This window comes from Oppia nitens, unplaced genomic scaffold, assembly GCF_028296485.1.
Source record: "Oppia nitens isolate AA-2021 unplaced genomic scaffold, nextdenovo-longstitch-racon4-pilon3 scaffold28_pilon_pilon_pilon, whole genome shotgun sequence".
In the NCBI taxonomy this organism is placed as follows: domain Eukaryota; kingdom Metazoa; phylum Arthropoda; class Arachnida; order Sarcoptiformes; family Oppiidae; genus Oppia; species Oppia nitens.
In genome coordinates this window covers 1,142,915-1,163,332 of record NW_026533208.1, presented here as the reverse complement: position 1 = coordinate 1,163,332, position 20,418 = coordinate 1,142,915, and the positions used below count along the sequence as shown (strand labels likewise).

At 28.1% G+C, this 20,418-nt stretch overlaps 2 protein-coding genes across 2 annotated transcripts; one reads left to right on the top strand and one right to left on the bottom strand.

Annotated features, from left to right (window-relative positions):
- The first annotated feature begins 3,067 nt into the window (after nucleotides 1-3,067).
- LOC128954667 (GATA zinc finger domain-containing protein 4-like) lies at nucleotides 3,068-4,312 on the top strand. The gene has a single exon (XM_054300270.1). The coding sequence runs from the start codon at nucleotides 3,068-3,070 to the stop codon at nucleotides 4,310-4,312; it is 1,245 nt and encodes a 414-aa protein (XP_054156245.1).
- Nucleotides 4,313-7,893: 3,581 nt separating this feature from the next.
- On the bottom strand, nucleotides 7,894-12,194 carry LOC128954666 (potassium channel subfamily K member 12-like). Its single transcript, XM_054300269.1, has 3 exons — nucleotides 11,655-12,194; nucleotides 10,150-10,335; nucleotides 7,894-7,976 (listed from the first exon to the last, which is right to left on the bottom strand). The coding sequence occupies exons 1-3, from the start codon at nucleotides 12,037-12,039 to the stop codon at nucleotides 7,894-7,896; spliced, it is 654 nt and encodes a 217-aa protein (XP_054156244.1). The 5' UTR covers nucleotides 12,040-12,194.
- Nucleotides 12,195-20,418: the final 8,224 nt, after the last annotated feature.

Genomic DNA, 20,418 nt, shown 5'->3' with positions numbered 1-20,418 from the left:
TTGTGGGATTGCATAGGTTAAGAAAAATTAATGAAGAAAGAGCTGCAAAATGGAAAGCCACTTCGAAGATACCAATTCAACAAGAATCGACTACTATTACTCCTAAAGAAACTGGAGATGACCTAATACATCCAGATCCATTCGAACACTTTCATGCAGGCCAAGAATTTCAAGTACAAATATCCAATATAAAACTACCAGATATAACATACAAAGAATCTGTAGCGTTTAATTACACAAATTCAGATGAAGAGTTTGGTGACACTAATCAATAYGCTGTCCCTAAAATAAATTTAAACAAAAAGTTTGATAATTTTGAYTATTTAAAAACTACTGCTTTTCATGGTATACAGTTCACAAGATATGGTAAACTATATGCATTTACCGATGAATTTTTACATTTTATAAAATTAGATTTTCCTTTTCATAATTTTAAATTGACGACATTCAGTAAATCACAAATTTGTGATGAAATGCAAAATTCAATAACAGTTAACACAAATGATGCTGACAACACTACAGCAGAACTTAAAGATAATTTAAAGAGCACATGTGAAKTATTTGAATTAAGTATAAATCAATTCACGGAACAAATTCAAATTACCGCCGAAAAAGCTTTGCAAAATTTCAAAAGTAGACAAATATCGGGAAACAGAAAGAAAAGAGATTTTGGTCTAACTATCGGAGCTATCGCTGTTGGTGCTTTTGCTTTATGGACAATAACTGAAATTTTTGGATCTAAACATGACAGACAACAGATGTTTGAGAGAGTGAATGAAATAGAAGCAGATCTCAAAACTGCCGCTGAAAGCATCAAAGTCTTAGGAGAAAATTTTATTGGATTTTCAAATGAGGTTGCCGACGTTATGAACAAATTTGATGAAAAACTAAATTTATTAAAAAGTTATACACAATCAGAAGTAAAAAATTTGTATACCAGTCTCAATAAACTTGGTCAATATATCGATAACAAAATAGCACTTGTTGCCATTTTTTCAACTTTTAATGATTTTAGATTATCTGAAAATAATTTACTACAAAATCAATTAATATTACTATTGGATGGAATACAAAGTTATGAAAACATTTTCAACACTTTAAACACAGGACGTCTAAGTCATGGCTTATTAAGTTGGAAACAATTAAACCGAATACTTAACTACATTGAACAAACATTTGACAACAATTTTCAATTGGGTATACCAAGAAATGAGAAAAACCTTTATTATACACTACCTTTAGTGTCAAGTGCCGTAGACCCAGTCTCAAATAAAATTTACATATCTCTTCGAATACCACTGGTCCGTATTCGAAACCCTCGATCTTATACTATAATTAAACCAACATTTCTACCATTCACTTGTTTTTCTAAGCAATGTTTTAACGAAACAGGAAATGAACAAACATTGAGTTTTAATAACCAAAATACACTTTGGTTAGTAAATGAAGACGAAACAGACTTAATGTATGAAGTATTGCCAGAATTTATAAATTGTCAATACATCAATCACCAGTACATTTGTTTTACATTTGCTGTCAATCAAATTACTGAACCAAGAGAATGTAGTACCGCTTTGTTTAATTGGAATGAAGATAAAATCGCACAACACTGTAATATTCAAAAGAGATCATCAGCTGAATATCAACCGATATCAATGGGAAGTGACCGGTACGTGTTACACAAAAATGCTATACCAGTATACGATCTTCAGTGTTATAACAGACGCTCAGAAAGAAAAACTCTTCAAGAGTTTATTGAAATTGTCAGTCTAGACAAAGGTTGTGACATTTCATTTCCTAATACTGGACGAGTATTGAGAGGACCATTTTATAAGCCATTGCGTACCGAAATAAATATGACATCACTGACATTTCATTCAGAAATACTTCAAATGATACAAGAAATGTCTAATATTACTCAACAACAAGCAAAGACTATATTTTTTCCGAATATCACTGCACCATACATAAGACCATTTGATGAAAATAAAGACAATGTTTTAATTAATTGGGATACGGGAACACTCACTAAATTTTCTAATTATTTATCATCTATGCAACAAAATCTTGCAAATGCAATTCAAAATGTAGAAGACATAAGCAAAAGACATACCGGAGCATTTTCACTTAAAGGCCTAGTTTGGACTGTAAATGGAATTATTCAATTTTTACTTGTATTAATTGTTATATTTGGAGTATTATCTTATACACGAGTTATTGGACGAACAGCTGGTTTTCAAGTTTTTATGGCCAGACGAGTAAATGCAGCTCTGTTTGATCTATATTATGATTTATTCTCAATAGACATTCAAACAATAATTGACATTTCTATTGTTAGTACATTATTGATAATTTTATTAATTATGATCATTACAACCTTCAAAAGAAAGACTATAAGCACTCATTATCTCGGACGTTTACCTTCTCGTTCCCACAGAAATTGGAATTTAAATATTCAAATTTTTCATGAAACATTTAATATATGCGAAGTCGTTACCGAAAACATTGAACTCTTATCTTCTATCACGGTTTTGTCTAACAAAAAGCTAAATGATTTAAGAGTCGTTAATACACTTGTCCCATGGCATATAAAAGTAGATGGGAAAACAAAAATATTTAAAATTGATGAGTATATACACCTTTTTGAGATCAATAACCCAGAAATACATGACTTTCAAGGAATAACTACGCCTATCAATGACATAGACTGGATTCGCAAACCGAGAAACAAGTACGACCGCATACCACTATGTCTAGACAAAGTCAATAGCCACGGATTTGCTCTGATATCTGTCGTTAAAGACCGTCACGTATCATCAGTTTGATAAACTGAATTTAATTACTTTAAATAATAAWTWMAATTTGTTTTATTTTTGGTTACGGGAAAATTTTTATATGTCTAGACATTTAACCTTTTGTAAACTTTATAAACTTGTTTAATGAATTTAATAAAAACCTATTTAAAGCATTTTAAAAGATATTTAAAATACATTCAGTTTCTGACTCTCAGACAGTCAACAATACAATTGAGTATTAACTAAATTGTTAACTTTAATTTTGTTTAAAAATGACTACTACATTGAGACGTGTTATGTCGTATAGTGAATTAGACGATAGAAGTGTTGATCCACAATCCGAAATCTATACAAACCCGAGACGTGAAAACAATGATGACGACCAAAGCTTAGTTGACCGAAGCTCAATTGGACAACCTAAATATGACAATGGACAACAAACAGACGAACAACAAAAGCCGATCGCATCTAATTCAAACCGAAGTCGAAAAACACCACATATCGAACCATTCACTGGTATTAATCAAGAGTTTGACACTTGGATGAAATTGTTTAGACGATCGATAAAAGCAAAGCGATTGGACAACGACGAGAGTATTGATGACTTGGTTTTGAGCCTAAGAGGTAGAACTCAAGACTGGTGTCTAAACATTATCGAAAGAGAACCGAACGTGTCATTTGATAACTTAGTTGAACAGCTAAGTGACCTAAACGGATCATCTAAAAGTGCAACTAACTACGCAATTGACTTAAGTAATCTTGTATTTATTGAAGACAAACAAACAATTCAAGACTTCATGTACGAGATAATCGACTTATGGTATAAAATAGATAAAAACGTCTCATTTCCGACAATGGTTGCTACTATTCTCAATAAATTCAGTGGGAATTTATATCGACAAATTAAATATAAAATGGCTATCGTAAAACCGAATAATGTCAAAGAGTTAACAAATCTCATTATAGATGCTTATAATGATGAGAAATCAATTGATCTGCAAAATCAAAGTTTAAGACGAAATCTTAACAGTAACCGCAACAGTAACAATAATAACAGATCATCAAGTTATGATCGTAATCAAAGACAAGTACGTTTTCAAAGTAACCGAAATAATAATGACTGGCAACGTAATAACAATAACTGGTCACGTAATAATAATAATAATTGGTCACGTAATAATAACTGGACACGCAACAATGAGGGACCGAGTAATAATAATAGGTCTCGTAATAACTCATATGGCGAATATGAGCGCAGTGACTACAATAGACGATACAATTATAACAATGATAATGGGCGTGGTAGACAAAGTTCCTTTAATAATAATCATCGACAACAACCAAGTACACAACAAAATAATAATGGCAGCAGAGACAATAGTCGAACACGTAGAGACTCTCAAAGCACTGAAAGATTAAGACCTTCGAGAGATGGCTGTTGGAATTGTGGTGAACCAGGACATCACAAACTCAATTGTCCAAAACTGAATCAAACTATACCGAAATCAAAAAACTAACTCAGGCGGTTGTTGAAACAGATGGCCAACAATCCGTTAATTTATATTYTATTAAGCCGTCCACTAAAACTCGACTATATTTTCCTATTATATTCAATGATAATGAGATCAAAGTTTTCTTTGACTCTGGTTCTGATTTTTCTTATGTAAACCGTAATTTCACTAATACTCATGAACTCCATCAAAGCAATTGTGATAAAATTACCGTTGTATTACCGAATGGATTTACAGATTATGTTAATACTTATGCTCTTATTTCATTTTATCTGAATGGACAATWCATTGTACACAAGTGTTATGTATACAATGATCTAAAAGAAGAAATACTATTTGGTATGGATTTTTATACTAAGCTTATTCAAGACTTTAATAATGATTTTAATACTGTTTGGAGTGAACACACCAATATATTCAACAATTACTTAGAATTGGACACCTATGATAACGATCAATTCATTTTATTCAATACAACGCAAAACAACTCAATTGATAGTATAACAATAGAAACTGAAGACATCAGTGAAATAAATACTGTTAAAAAATTATTACGTGATTATATACATTTATTTGCATTCAAGCCTTCGGACATACTTACGGCCAAAGGTATTGAACACATAATCGACACTGGAGATGCACAACCAATAAAATTACGCAACTATCCATCGGCTATTAAATTAAAAGACGAAATTAATAAATATGTCACTGAAATGCTTGAAAGTAATGTAATAAGTGAATCAGTTAGCCCGTGGAATAATCCAGTTTTAATGGTACCACAAAAAGACAAAATGCGATTTTGTTTAGACTACCGTAAACTTAATACCGTAACAAAAGTTGACGTATTTCCAATACCTATTATTCAAGATCTCGTAGACCAAATGGAAGGAAAGTCAATATTTTCAACTTTTGACTTGAAATCTGGTTTCTGGCAAATAAAGGTACGCGAAGAAGATAAAGAAAAAACAGCATTTACAGCAGACAACAATCGATACCAATTCAATGTTATGCCTTTTGGACTCTGTAATGCGCCATCAACTTTTCAAAGATATATGCAAAATGTACTAAATGGATTATTATATAAATTTGTATGCGTCTATATAGATGACATTATTGTATATTCATACAACTTTGACGATCACATTAATCATATACGTCAAGTGTTTGACCGATTAAACGAATATGATTTACGCTTACATCCAGAAAAATGTAAATTAATATGCAATCAAATAGAAATGTTAGGCTTTGTTGTCGGACGTAACGGTTTTCTTCCTAACCCAGAAAGGGTTCGGGCAATGAAAGAYTTCCCGAGGCCTAATAAAGTAAAAGACATACAATCATTTTTAGGATCAGCAAATTACTACAGACGATTTATTGAAAACTTTTCAAAAATAGTAAGACCGCTAACTAATTTAACTAAAAAAGATGTACCATTCATATGGTCAGACGAGTGTCAACAAGCGTTTGACACAATCATTGAAAAATTAACTTCACCGCCCATCATGGCTCATCCACGAGAAGATGAACCATATATCTTATATACAGATGCAAGTGGATATGGAGTCGGTGCTACACTTTGTCAAATACATGATGGACTTGAAAGAGTCATTGCTTACAGTAGCTGTACCTTCAATAAAGCACAACAAAACTACTCAACTTCGGAAAAAGAGTGCTATGCTATTGTATGGGCTGTCGAAAAGTTCCATAAATATCTCTATAAATGTAAAGTGACAGTAAAAACAGATCACTGTGCCTTATGTTATTTGTTAAAAATTAAAGACCCTAATGGACGTCTAATGAGATGGTGTAATAGATTACAACCATATATTAATAATATGACAATTGAATACAAAAGTGGAAAAACTCACACAAACGTAGACCCGCTTTCAAGATACCCATTAGCTGATGAAGCTAAAGTTGATGAAAACATCCAATTTTATAACATTAATCACATTGAAGTTAACATATCTGAAGAACAACAAATTGACCCGTGGTGTCAATCAATAATCAAAACTTTGATTAATTTGCCGAACAAGGAAACAAATAAATACATATTGGAAAACAACATTTTGTATTTTAAAATAAAAACAATTAATAACACTATAAACAAATTAGTTTGTTTGCCACATAGTTTATTAAAAGATACACTTTATTCATTACATAATGATGTGACTGCTGGACATCTAGGACGTAATAAAACAATGGCTAAAATTAAACATCGATTTTACTTTCCCGATATGAATAACATTATCAAAAAATACGTTAAAGCATGTAAAGACTGTCAATCAAGAAAACATGATTATGGTTTACCAAAAGGAGGACTAACACCAATCGAATCAACAGAACCGTTTCAAATTATTGGAATGGATTTCTTAGGTCCATTGGTTAAATCAAATAATGGTAACAAATACATAATAATAATGATTGACCACTATACCAAATGGGTTGAAGCTAAAGCCGTACCTGATTCAAAAGCACCACAAGTCGCTGAATTTTTCATAAATTCAGTAGTACTAAGACATGGAGCAGTAATGTGTTGTCTAACAGATCGCGGAACTCAATTCTGTTCAGATTTAGCTGAAAGAATATATGAGATAATGCATACAAAACACATCAAGACATCACCATACCATCCACAGTGTAATGGACTTGCAGAGAAACAGTGTAAAACAATTACAGATATGCTATCACTTTATTGTAATCAAAATCAAAAAGATTGGGATATATTTATTAACTATCTAGTATTTGCATACAATACCGCTAAACAAGAATCTACAAGAAATAGTCCCTTTTATTTACTTTATGGAAGACATCCCCGACTTCCAATTGATAATGTATTAAATTTATCATCTAGTTTTGATGATACAAAAGAAGTTCAAATAAGATTTCAAGAGGCCAGAGTTATGGTTAAAGAGTTCATTAAAGATGCACAAGCAAGACAAAAAAGAAATTATGATAAAAATCACCGGTTTATTGAATTTAATATTGGCGCCAAGGTTTTGTTATACCGCAAGAGACGTGTGCGAGGACTTAGCGAGAAATTGATCAATAATTTCTACGGGCCTTACGAAGTTATTGACAAATTTAATAACGCTTACACAATCAAAGACATCAATACTGGTCATACAACGAGAGCTAACATCAAGGATCTGAAGGAATACAATGAGATAGATCTGGATGACTATGAAATATGGCAAAGTGATGATAATACAGTATTTGATGACCTGGAAAACATTGATGAGACAAATCAATTAACCACAACAAATAATTAATTATAACCGCTAACTCGTATATATTTCTTTATGGTATAATGGTTTTATTAGGTGATGACAATTATTTATAAAACAATTATGTTTACAATTTTGAAAATTTTTACCGCGGAGTTTTTGTCGACAAGTTAGTTGATGTTGGACCGGTATTGTTTCAGCAGTGACGAGTCCCCGTATGAGTGAGGGGTTGTCTAGTGCCTCCATATAGTCTTACATATCCGGAAAAGTTAAGACTTTATGTAACCATTTAGACGATAAAACAACACGTATATTCCGTACCTTATCTACTTGTGGACAAATAATGGAAACATGGATGGATTAAGGACTGGCTCTCAACCAGAAAGAATATACCGGTTGACTCTCACACAATTCATATGTGCCAGGTGACAGTAATTCATTGGCTGATTTAATGGTCTGTTTTATATAATTATGGTTTTTAATTATATAATGATTTTATTATTTATGTAACTGAATAATTAATTTTAATTTAATTTTGAACTCATGTTATTAATTGCTTGTATGTAACAAATTAATTGTAAGACAACCACTGGTTTGTGATTGTAAGACAATATAAGATATAACCATTCGCTTGTGAGGACACAAGCCTTTTTTCGAAAAAAGGAGGGATAATGTAGCGGAATAATAATAGATCACTTAAAACAATAGTAAATGTACTCAAATTATATATTTATTACAAATTATGTATTGCATAGTTGTATGTTTTGACAGCAGTGTTAAATACATAGTAATATATGAGATTTGTATTCCCATTGAAATAACATTAACGGCATATTTAGTAATAGAAAACACGGTTTAGTATACCCATAGAAAATACATAAGCGGCACATTTATTATTATAATTATGCCATAGAAATAACATTAGCTATACTTTAACATACAAACATATAGGTTTAGTTTGTGACACGTATAGTGTCAGTAAATGTAGTGACGCACTTGCGTTTCAGTGAATACTATTTAACCATTGGTTTAAACATTTTATATACAGGGGTTAACAAGGGTTTTTGTTTCCTATACTTTAACATTAATGAATTAATTAATTTCTAAGCGCACTTGTGTATTGTATTTTAATGCAAATGAGAATTTGCCTTTAGGTGGTAGTGTGCGACTGATCAAAAATAGGCAGAGTTTGAATTAACCAATAAGAGCAAAGTAGTAGTATATGTAAAAGTAGTCATCAAATATAAATGCAGAGTTTAACAGTTTGCGCGCGCAATAGGCAGTGGCTTATGCAGCGATCAGACTGCTGAGCTCTCAGTCGAGCGAAAGGCTCGACAGAAGTTGTCTTACTCCTGAACTGGTCGGTTGCCGTCACTTAACTCTCCGATACACTAGTATAGTGTATCACATTGTATTAGTTTTATTTTATGTGTTAAATAAATCTCGGTTTTGGTTATAAGTCCCGAGTAAGTCATTTGGGCCTTTGGCCCGTACTTTCTCTTCTCTCTCTATCTCTCTCTTACTTTCTCTCTTCATTTCATCTATGGGCTCTCTTGCCGTGTCAGTCTCGTGTTCCCTTCCCGTGTCCAACACCATCACCTCAACACTTTGGGCGACAGCACCGCTCAGCTCTTTGGCCGATACAGCACCGCTCAACACTGGCCTACAGCACCGCTCAGCTCATTGACCGTCGCAGCACCGCTTATTGTTTGGCTCATCAAAGCCATCACCGCTCAACGCGAGATGCATACTTTGGTCGCAGATGTCCTCGACTACATAGGTGTTGTTGCGACTCAACGCTAGGACCGACAACACTTTGATGCCGATAACGTCGAGTCAGCACCGGACACCTTAAGCAACCCATCCAACCGTTTCAATATATATAGATTATATCAAATTGATATTAACTATTGAATCGGAATAACTCTATATATATAGTATATTATATTATATATATATAAAAAACAACACAATTATTGGTATTATTATTATTATTATTATTAAGTACTTTGATTGTCGATTAATTAGAGACACAGATAGASACACACAACAAAAAAATAAATATCAATAAAAAACATTTTATATTATATACWCTACAAACACACACACACACACAGCAAATATTTTTTTGTTATTTTGATTAATCATTTATCTCTCTCTCTCTCTCTCTCTCTCTCTCTCTCTCTCTCTATATATCTCTMTATATATACATCTATATATCTATCAATCAATTAAAATCAATTACAGTAATTATTATTTTTTTTTTGGTTTTTATTATCAATAATATTATTTTTTGTTTGTTTGGTTTCAACAGAGCATTTCAATTGCTTTAGTAGAGAGAGAGAGAGAGAGAGAGAGAGAGAGAGAGAGAGAGAGAGCATAGCTAGTGGTRGGGGAGTGATAGGAGGGAGGGTTGGACTTTATAAGATCACCCCTACCCCCACCCCAACCAAATAAAAATGATAAAAATGATATATGAGTTAAATTGAACGGATAATCAAACCAATCAACAACAACACAAAAACTATTATATAATATATATTACAACAACAACAAAAATAATTGTATCAATGGATGTATGTATGGATGGATAAGCCATAAAAAAAACTAACAAACCTATAGTGGATATGACAGTCAGGCTGAACAGGAAGGCCCCGGAAAAAGACCACTGTTCCTGACCGGTGTCCTGTTGTCCTTCATAGCCATCTTTGATGGCTTTCAATAGATCCGTCTGAAAGTATTTGATTTCTTGGATAACCGATTGACGCCAAACACTATAGTTGAACACATTGTGATTGTATGCTATGATTGTTTGAAAAATTAATAATAATTAAATAATATAAATGATAAAACACTTAATAATAATGATTTTTTTTTTGTGGTTAGTGACGGGGGAGTGGGCGGGTGTGATGGGTAGTGGGGGAGGGGTWGACTGTGTCGATAATTTATAATAGTCTAMATAATATAATATACTAAATAAAATAATTTTTTAAAAATAAATTAGGAATAATTTTTTTATAAATAAATTAGTAAAAAAAAATTTCATTATAAAACTTTAATCAAAATTTATTTAATTAAAAAATAAATAAATAGATTGAAATTTCTAGTAATTATTATAATATATTGTTAATAARTATATAGTTTTTTTTTAAATTTACTAAAAAAAAATTATTAATTTATTAATTAACTAATAAATCTGATTGAATAATTAATATTTTGTTTCTAAAATTATCTTTATAATTTTTGCTAGTGCTAGTAATTTGCCTTAAATTATATGATTATATTTTTTATATATATAATATATATAATTATATTTATATTTATAAAAAAAATAAATAAATAATAATTAACTGTTAATGTAACTAACTTRTAWGTAACAATATACATATATATAAAATTTCTTTATAATAAATAAAAATAAAATTCAGTATTAATTTACATCAAAGAAAATAATATAAAAATAAGTTTTATATATAGATTATATACAGTAAAAATATACAGTATATATATAACATATTATTAAATTATTACACATTAAGGGTTAATGGGCTACTAATGGTATTATATATATATATATATATATATATAATTTTATTTTTATATTTGCACTAAAATAATAATAACAAAAATATTCTGTAAAGTAAAATCATAGACAAACACATACACACACAAACACACATACATTTTTACTATGTATTAATGGGGGTATAAAACTAAAAGTACTTAAAGTAATTATATTAATACTTATATATATATAAAAACGGGTGATTATTGAGCAAAAAAAACTAAAGTCTAGAGGAAAGTTACTGTATATATCACATACTAAACAGTATACACAAACACACGGCTGGGATGGGTGGGGGTGTAGTGGGTATAGTGAGACAGTAGGTATGGGTGTAGAGGGGGTATAGTGAGACAGTAGGTGTGGGTGTAGATGTATAGTGAGTGAGTAGGTGTGGGTGTATGGGGTATAGTGAAAGAGTAGGTGTGGGCAAAGGGGGTATAGTGAGACAGTAGGTGTGGTTGTAGAGGGGGGTATAGCTAGACAGTAGGTGTTGGTGTTGGTGTAGGTGTGGGGAAAGTCATACAATATATATATATATTGTTTGTTTTATCATTACTTATATTCCATAGATGACGTATAGTCCGGTTACGCAAATCGGTAACCTGTTTAGCTGTCTGTACCTCAAACGGTGCCTCAATAGCCCTGAACATGAAGGCACCGCCTACTGAATAGGCCACTACTAGTACACACAGACCGACATTTGAGACGAGGAATGCTAAGAATTTTCGGCAACAAGTCTTGCATTTGGTTACCGGCGGTCGTCGGTCTACTTGTTGTTGTTGTTGTTGTTGGTGGTGTTGATACTGGAGCTGCTGGTGCTGGTAATGTTCGGGAACTGTAGCCAAATTGCCTCCTCCTACTCCATGAGCATCGATACCACGATTTCTGGCACTACTACTAATCCTCGGCGATCTTTGCGATCGTTTTCTATCCAAAGCCATATGAAATGATTAGTTTTATTATTATTATTATTGTTTCACACATATGTCCCGACACACCACCACATATCACATCCTAGTGCTGGTGGATGAGCACCACATCAATAAACAAAAAATATATAGACACACACACACACACACATAATCCCATACCCGTGTTACCTAACTGTTTGTGTGTGTGTGTATGTGTTTAACCCCCTATACTGTAGAAAACAAAAATAAAATCTTTGAAAGTGTGAGAGCAGGTCTGTATGTGTGCCAAAAAAAAATCTGTATTATTATTATTATTACTGGTATTATCTGATGAATTGCATACATACTGTGTGTGTGTGTGTGTGTGTGTGTGTGTGTGTGTGTGTGTGAGAGAGAGAGAGAGAGAGAGAGAGAGAGAGAGAGAGAGACCCATAGAGGATAAACACAACTGACTGACTAACACACCAACAACAACAACAGCAACCCGTCTATGGCTTTACAATGAAAGAGAGAGAGAGAGAGAGAGAGAGAACAAGGAGTAGATTATAATTATAGCATCCCTTTCCTACCGTACATCCCATCCTAACCCATCAACCCTTATTCACACACATACACACATAGATACACACACATATATATACACACATACACACATAGATATACACACATACACACACATATATATACACACACATATATATACACACACACATACACATACACACACATACATACACACACACACACACACACACACACACACACACACACACACACACACACACACACACACACACACACACACACACACACACACACACACACACACACACACACACACACACACACACACACACACACACACACACACACACACACACACACACACACACACACACACACACACACACACACACACACACACACACACACACACACACACACACACACACACACACACCAGTGTCTGCCATACAGTAACAAACAAAATCAAATAAAAATGTTTAAAATTTTTAATATCATATAAATATCTATTAATAATAACATAAGTAAAATATTTATTATTATTTTTTTTTGTTAACATTAGATGAAAAATAACTTATAAAATGCAATAATATCACACACTAGGATATCAACATTAACATTAAAAATCATTGTTATATTTTATACAATATAGCTATATATTAATATATACACCAAATTTTTTTTTGCAAATTTTGCAACTGTATAGTATTGCAACCATTGCTATAATGCTAAAATTAGAGACACTATTAAAAGCCATAATAATAATGATAATCATCATTAAATTTTTGTTATTATTTTTATGTATGTTATAATACTGTACTCCAGTAATAATATAAATTATAATAATAAAAGTTCAATTTTAATTAAGATCAATGTGTGTATGTGTGTGTATATGTGTGTGTATATGTGTGTGTATATGTGTGTGTATATGTGTGTGTATATGTGTGTGTATATGTGTGTGTATATGTGTGTGTATATGTGTTTGTATATATGTGTGTATGTGTGTGTGTATATGTGTGTGTATATGTGTTTGTATATATGTGTGTGTATATGTGTGTGTATATGTGTGTGTATATGTGTTTGTATATATGTGTGTGTATATGTGTGTGTATATGTGTGTGTATATGTGTGTGTATATGTGTGTGTATATGTGTGTGTATATGTGTGTGTATATGTGTGTGTATATGTGTGTGTATATGTGTGTGTATATGTGTGTATATGTGTGTGTATATGTGTGTGTATATGTGTGTATATGTGTGTGCGTGTTTGCAGTATATGTATTGTATTCATACAAATTTTATACTTAAATGCTAAATTTTGTGATTTTTGTGATTAAATTTTTGTTTTTTTTCACAAAATGTAATTTAATATTATATGTTATATTCATAGACTACTGAAACAAAACATTAGTATTATATATCAATCTCTCTCTCTCTCTCTCTCTCACTCATGACGTTAGATATTATTATTAAAATTGAAACATAATTATGATTATTATTATTAAAAATTATTAATAGATAGATTATAAAATACTAATTATTTGAATAGTAATATATTAGTTTATATAATTAAATGTTACTAAACTTTTGTCGATAATTTTTGTTTTATTTTAATTAAAAACATAAATAATAATAATAATAATTTATTAAAATTAATTACCAAAATATTTATTTTAAAAAAAACAAAAAACATTATTAAATTAATTTTAACTAAATATATAATTAGTATATTATGTATTATAAAATAATAATAATATTATTATTATTAAAATCTTTTCAAACTATATCTAATCACAACACATATAAATACAATGTATACCTATCTAATATATATATAAAGTTAAAGATTATAGATTATAGATAAGTTATATACCGTATAATACTGTATTAAATACAAAGATATTTATAAATAATAATAAACTAAAGGATAGTTGACTCCAAAAGTCTCGTTAAGTCTGATAATTACAGTCAATAGAGACCTAACAAAGATATGCTTTTTGATACACACATAGAGTCAGGCATAGAGAGAGAGAGAGAGAGAGAGAGAGAGAGAGAGAGAGAGAGAGAGAGAGATCGTGCTATGAAAGCCAATATATGGGCTCTGATAGCATAGATAAGAGAGAGAGAAAGAGAGCACTAGTATGGAGACAATACTGATGTTGTGTTGTATCGGTTGAAGACATTTTCCTATTTGAAAATCCTATGCAATAATAATGTTTTTATAGTTGAGTTTAGTATATAATACTGTCGTATATATATATTGTTTGGTGACATATACAGTATATACAGTATATATATATATATATATATACTATAGTTTTAGTGACAAAATCATAGTATAACTAATGCACATAACTAAATACATTATATCTCTCTCTCTCTCTCTCTCTCTCTCTTCTCTCTCTCTCTCTCTCTCTCTCTCTCTCTCTCTCTCTCTCTCTCTCTCTCTCTCTCTCTCTCTMTATATATATATATATATATATATATATATATATCTAATAGTTTATATTAGTGACACAAATATATATATATATATATATATAATAACTTATAGATGACTCCTTATCATCATTAAGGCAATGATGATGACGATGACGACAACAATAATATCATAGCTAATACATGCTCTCTCTCTCTCTCTCTTTCAAACTCTCTCTCTCTCTTTCTTTCTCTTTCAATAAAGTCATCTCTCATTCATTTTTAGTATTCATTTTGTGTATTCATTAATAGTTTTTTTTTGTGTTTAGGATTTTTATAGTTAAAGTTTATATATATATACTGTATATATATATATATGTATTACATATCAACTAACAGTTGAATTATTCATATCATTTCATTTTATCCAAACAAACAAACAAACAAAAATATAATATTAATAGTTAGTATTATATATAGTATATCTTTTAGTGTAAAAAGATTTATATAAATATATATATATATAAAGTTATAAACAGTATATTAATAAAATATTAATCATAACATTTATATACAATACTAGTAGTAGTAGTGGTAGTAGTAGTTGTAGTAAATACAGTCATAATAATAATAACAATACTGTAATAATCATAATCATGATTACAATACAAACAACAACACACACAATGATTATATAAATTTTTATAATATAAATGAAATGTTGTTTTTTTTTGTTGTATAAAAATATATTCATTTATATTAATATATGATTTTATTATACATTTTATATTTCAATTTTTATGTTCATATCTATACAATGTATATATTATTAGCTGTATATTAAATTGGTAACAAAAATGGTATTTTTCAGTCAAACAAACAAACAAACAAAACAAAACTAAATAACAAATAAAAACTTTTAAAAATTATTCATTAAATTATATACAGTATATATATTAATATTAAACATTAAATAAAACATTATAACTAACAAACATATAGTTTTTTTTGGTTGCTGTAAATGTATGATAATATCATATACACTGTATATATAATACATGTAATAATAATATTTTAGCAAATTAGTAGACCATAATAGACAATATTATTAATGTATTGTATTATTATTATTATTACTATTATTAGCATATTATTATAGTATTATTATATTCATATATTATATAATCATATCTGATTTTTTCAAACAACAACAAAACTAATAATAATAATATAATATTACATTTTTAACATATATATATATATACTATACTGTATATATATATATACTATACTGTATGTATTGTACTATATTGTATACTATACTGTATATACTGTATATACTGTATATATACTATACTGTATTTATATCATCATTAAATATATATATAATTATTTCATTCATTTAGATTCATACATACAACTAAAAAATCGTAAATTTTGTTACTTTTAATGTATTATAATATATACAAATTTATATTACAGTATTAATACTACTACTAATGTATATATCAAAAATTAGTTTTATGATTATCAAATGATTTAACTATTTAATTAAAAAATAATAATAATAAATAAATCTATCCATTTGTATGAACTATACTTAATTTTAATGGTATTTGCAATTAATTGTTTTAATAATGATATTATTATTATTAAAGTATTATTATAATGTTTTTATTTTAATTAGTATTTAATATTTTATACAAAATTTTTATTGTAATTATTACTCTATAAGTCTGTCTAATAATTTTAATACTATTATATCTATTTAAAAGATATATATTTTTTAGAAAAATAATTTTTAATTAAATTAAACCCATTATTATTATAATAATTATTATCATATAATATCAAAAATAAAAGTCAATTCTCTATGTTTTTTAATGACACCAAAAAATAATAATATTAACTAAAACATAGTTTTTAGTAATTTTGTTTATTTAAATTAAAATAATAATATTATTGTATGATTTACTACATGTTAAACATGAGATCTATATATATTTTGTTTTATCAAATAATATTTTATTTGCAAGTATTTAGTTATTATTTTTTTATTGTTTTTAACACTCATTTTATATGTTATTGTTTTGTTTTTTTTTGTTGAAAAAAAACTTTTAAAACACACACACATTGTCTTTGGATTTAATATTATATAATAAAACAAAACTATTAGATATATATATATATATATATATATATTAAGATATCCAACAATTGTCTTATAAAACACAACATACAATGTAAATGCAAATAAAGTTTTATTTATTTTTTTTGTTGAAAATTTATTTTCTATGTAAAACAATATATACTGTATATTGTATTTGTTTTGAATAGATATTCAAATGACTCAAAAAAAATAGTTTTTTTTAAGTATTATATTATTAGTATTATAGTTGTACTGAAAAAAAACACAATAAAAAAACATTAGATATAATATAATGCACACAAAAAAACCAAAACAAACAACACTTTTGGTATACAATAAGATTAAAACGTTTTTTTTTAAATAAATTTTACTCTCAAATAAATATTAAGATAATAAACGTTTTAGATTTAGTATTATTTTTTTCACAAATATTTTAAGTTATTTAGTATTATTTAGTAAAGATTTTTTTGTTTTTAAATTATTAAAATTATAACTACTATTACTACTACTACTACTGTATAATTAAATAAAATAAAATTAAATATATATATATTGCTTAAGTTTAAATTACTTATTTTTTTTAAAAAAATAAAATAAACTATTTTTAGATAAATATTCATAATTAATACACAATGGGAATTTGTTTATAATTTGCAAATAATTTTTATTAGTTTCTTATTTTAAAAAAAAACATTTATAATAAACTTATTAATTAATTAATAATAAACAAAAATAATTAACTCAAAAAAATTAACTTCAATTTAAAATAAATAATTTTAATACATTTATATAATATTTGTTTTAATTAGTAAAATATTAACTATAAACTATGAAATATTGAAAAAAAATAATTTAATTTTCAATACATAATATATAATGTACTTAAATATTGATTCCCATTAAAGTTACTTATTTTATTTAGACTTGACTTATATGTATATTTATATAAATTTATTGAAATATTTTTTATATATATACAGTATAAAAATTAAAATCTAAATATTATAATAAAAACATACATTTTTAGCAAAATTTTTTGCTATTGTCAAACATAAGCATTTGATATTTAATATAAATAGCAATTTAAAATAAATAGTTTTATTTTATTTAAATTGAAAAATAATAATATAGTAAATAATAAATTATTATTTTAACAATTATTTTCTAAAGTTTAAATATTTATATATTATTTATTATTATTATTATTATTTAGCAAAATTTATTGCTAATTAATTTATTTATTTTTGTACTCTAATTAAATTACTTATATTATTATTAAATAAATTACTAAAAAACAGTTTAATTTTTATTATAATTGTTAAAATTATTTATTTTTTCTCAATTATTTTGTAGTTTTATTTCTCAATTATAAACTTTTTGTTATCAAATAAAATAATAAACTTTTAGATGTTGTTTGGGTTTGGGTTTGAATTTTTAGCATAAATTAATTGCAACAAAAAATAGATACAATTTTTTTGTTACTATTTTTAGTACTATTATATCCTATCATCCCTTTCCCTGTTATCCCTTTCCCTACCCCTTCTCTCTCTCTATCATTTTCATCACCATTTTTTTGACAGCAAATACCCAGTCGTTTATTACAAACTTATTATATATATATATATATCAGGGTTGCGAAAGGTTTTCGATCTCAGGGGGGGGGGGGGGGTATAGGGTGGGGTAAAATGTCAAAATTTTTGAAAAAGCTTGGGGGGGGTATAGGGGGGGGGGGGTGAACAATTTTTATTGCATTTTTAAACGACAATTTTTCCCAAATTTGAGTAAATTCCCAATAAATTCCCAATAAATTCCCACTAAATTCCCACTAAATTCCCACTAAATTCCCAATAAATTCCCACTAAATTCCCAATAAATTCCCATTAAATTCTTCATAAATTCTCACATAAATTTCTTAAAAAAGGAAAATATTCCAACTTAATTTCTTAAGACTCAAAATATATTTTCAATATTATTTTTACAATATTAAAAAATGAAATTTTACATAATATATATAAGATAAAAACAATTACTATAATTACTTGTCTACTATTTAATTAATTATTTACAATGTTGTTAAAATTAATGATATTGTAGTGAATTTATTGTCTTAAAAAATTAAATTGTAATTTAGTTAATTTAATTAGTAATTATTAAAAAATCTGAAAAATACAGATCAATTTGTTTATTAAGTAGCATAAACAATTATTATAAATTTATAAAATAAAAACATCAATATTTTTTTGATAATTGGAGGGAATTTATTAAGGGACTATCCACCCTTGAAATGCCCCAACTCTAAATAGTTTTTTTAGTACTTAACAAATTTATATTTATTTATTTTCTAAAGATAAGCTATTTATTTATATTAAAACTCAATTAGTATTTATATTTTTGTTTAATATTAAATTTTACATAAATGAAAAAAATTTCTTGAAAATTGGTGGGAATTTATTAGGGAACTAGTGGAGTGCCCCAACTGGTGTAAATAATGTTAAATTGATGTAATTAAGTATTTTTATCTATTTATTTTGTTAAGATAAGCTATTTATTTATATTAAAACTTAATAAAGTATTTATATTTTTATTTAATTTTAAACTTTACATTAATCAAAAAAATTTTCGGCGCCTTCGGCGCCGAAAATTGGTAGGGTGCCCCCTAACTTTTTGGCTTTAGGCCAGGGGGGGGGGGGGGTAAAACCTAAAAACCTCGACCTCAGGGGGGGGGGGGTAAGATGGCCTTACCCCCCCTACCCCCCCTTTCGCAACCCTGATATATATATTGATATATATTTACAGTAAGGGATAATAATATAAATAGGGGTAAAACAACAACAAAACTGACTTTACTTTTTTATAGAGAGAGAAAGAGAGAGAGAGAGAGTTAGAAAAAATTATTATTATTTTTCTTATATTTATCTTTTTTTTGTTGTTTGAAAAATATGTGACACTTTCGACACATAATCTTATGCCTAACAACACTACACACATATATATAAAAAATAGATTATATTATATACAGTATATATACATATAAATACTGTATAGATATATATGGTGTATATATATATATATTGTATATATTAAAAATCCTTTTGTATTTTTTTTTGTATAAACAGTAGGCTCTCTCTCTCTCTCTCTCTCTCTCTCTCTCTCTCTCTCTTTACTACTACTTAAATATGTTTATACAAAAAAATAAAATACTAAAATAGACAATATATTTATAACATGTATTATATTTATTTATAAATATTAGGAATCGTTGGGTGATAGGTGTCATCTCTCTCTCTCTCTCTCTCTCTCTCTCTCTCTCTCTCTCTC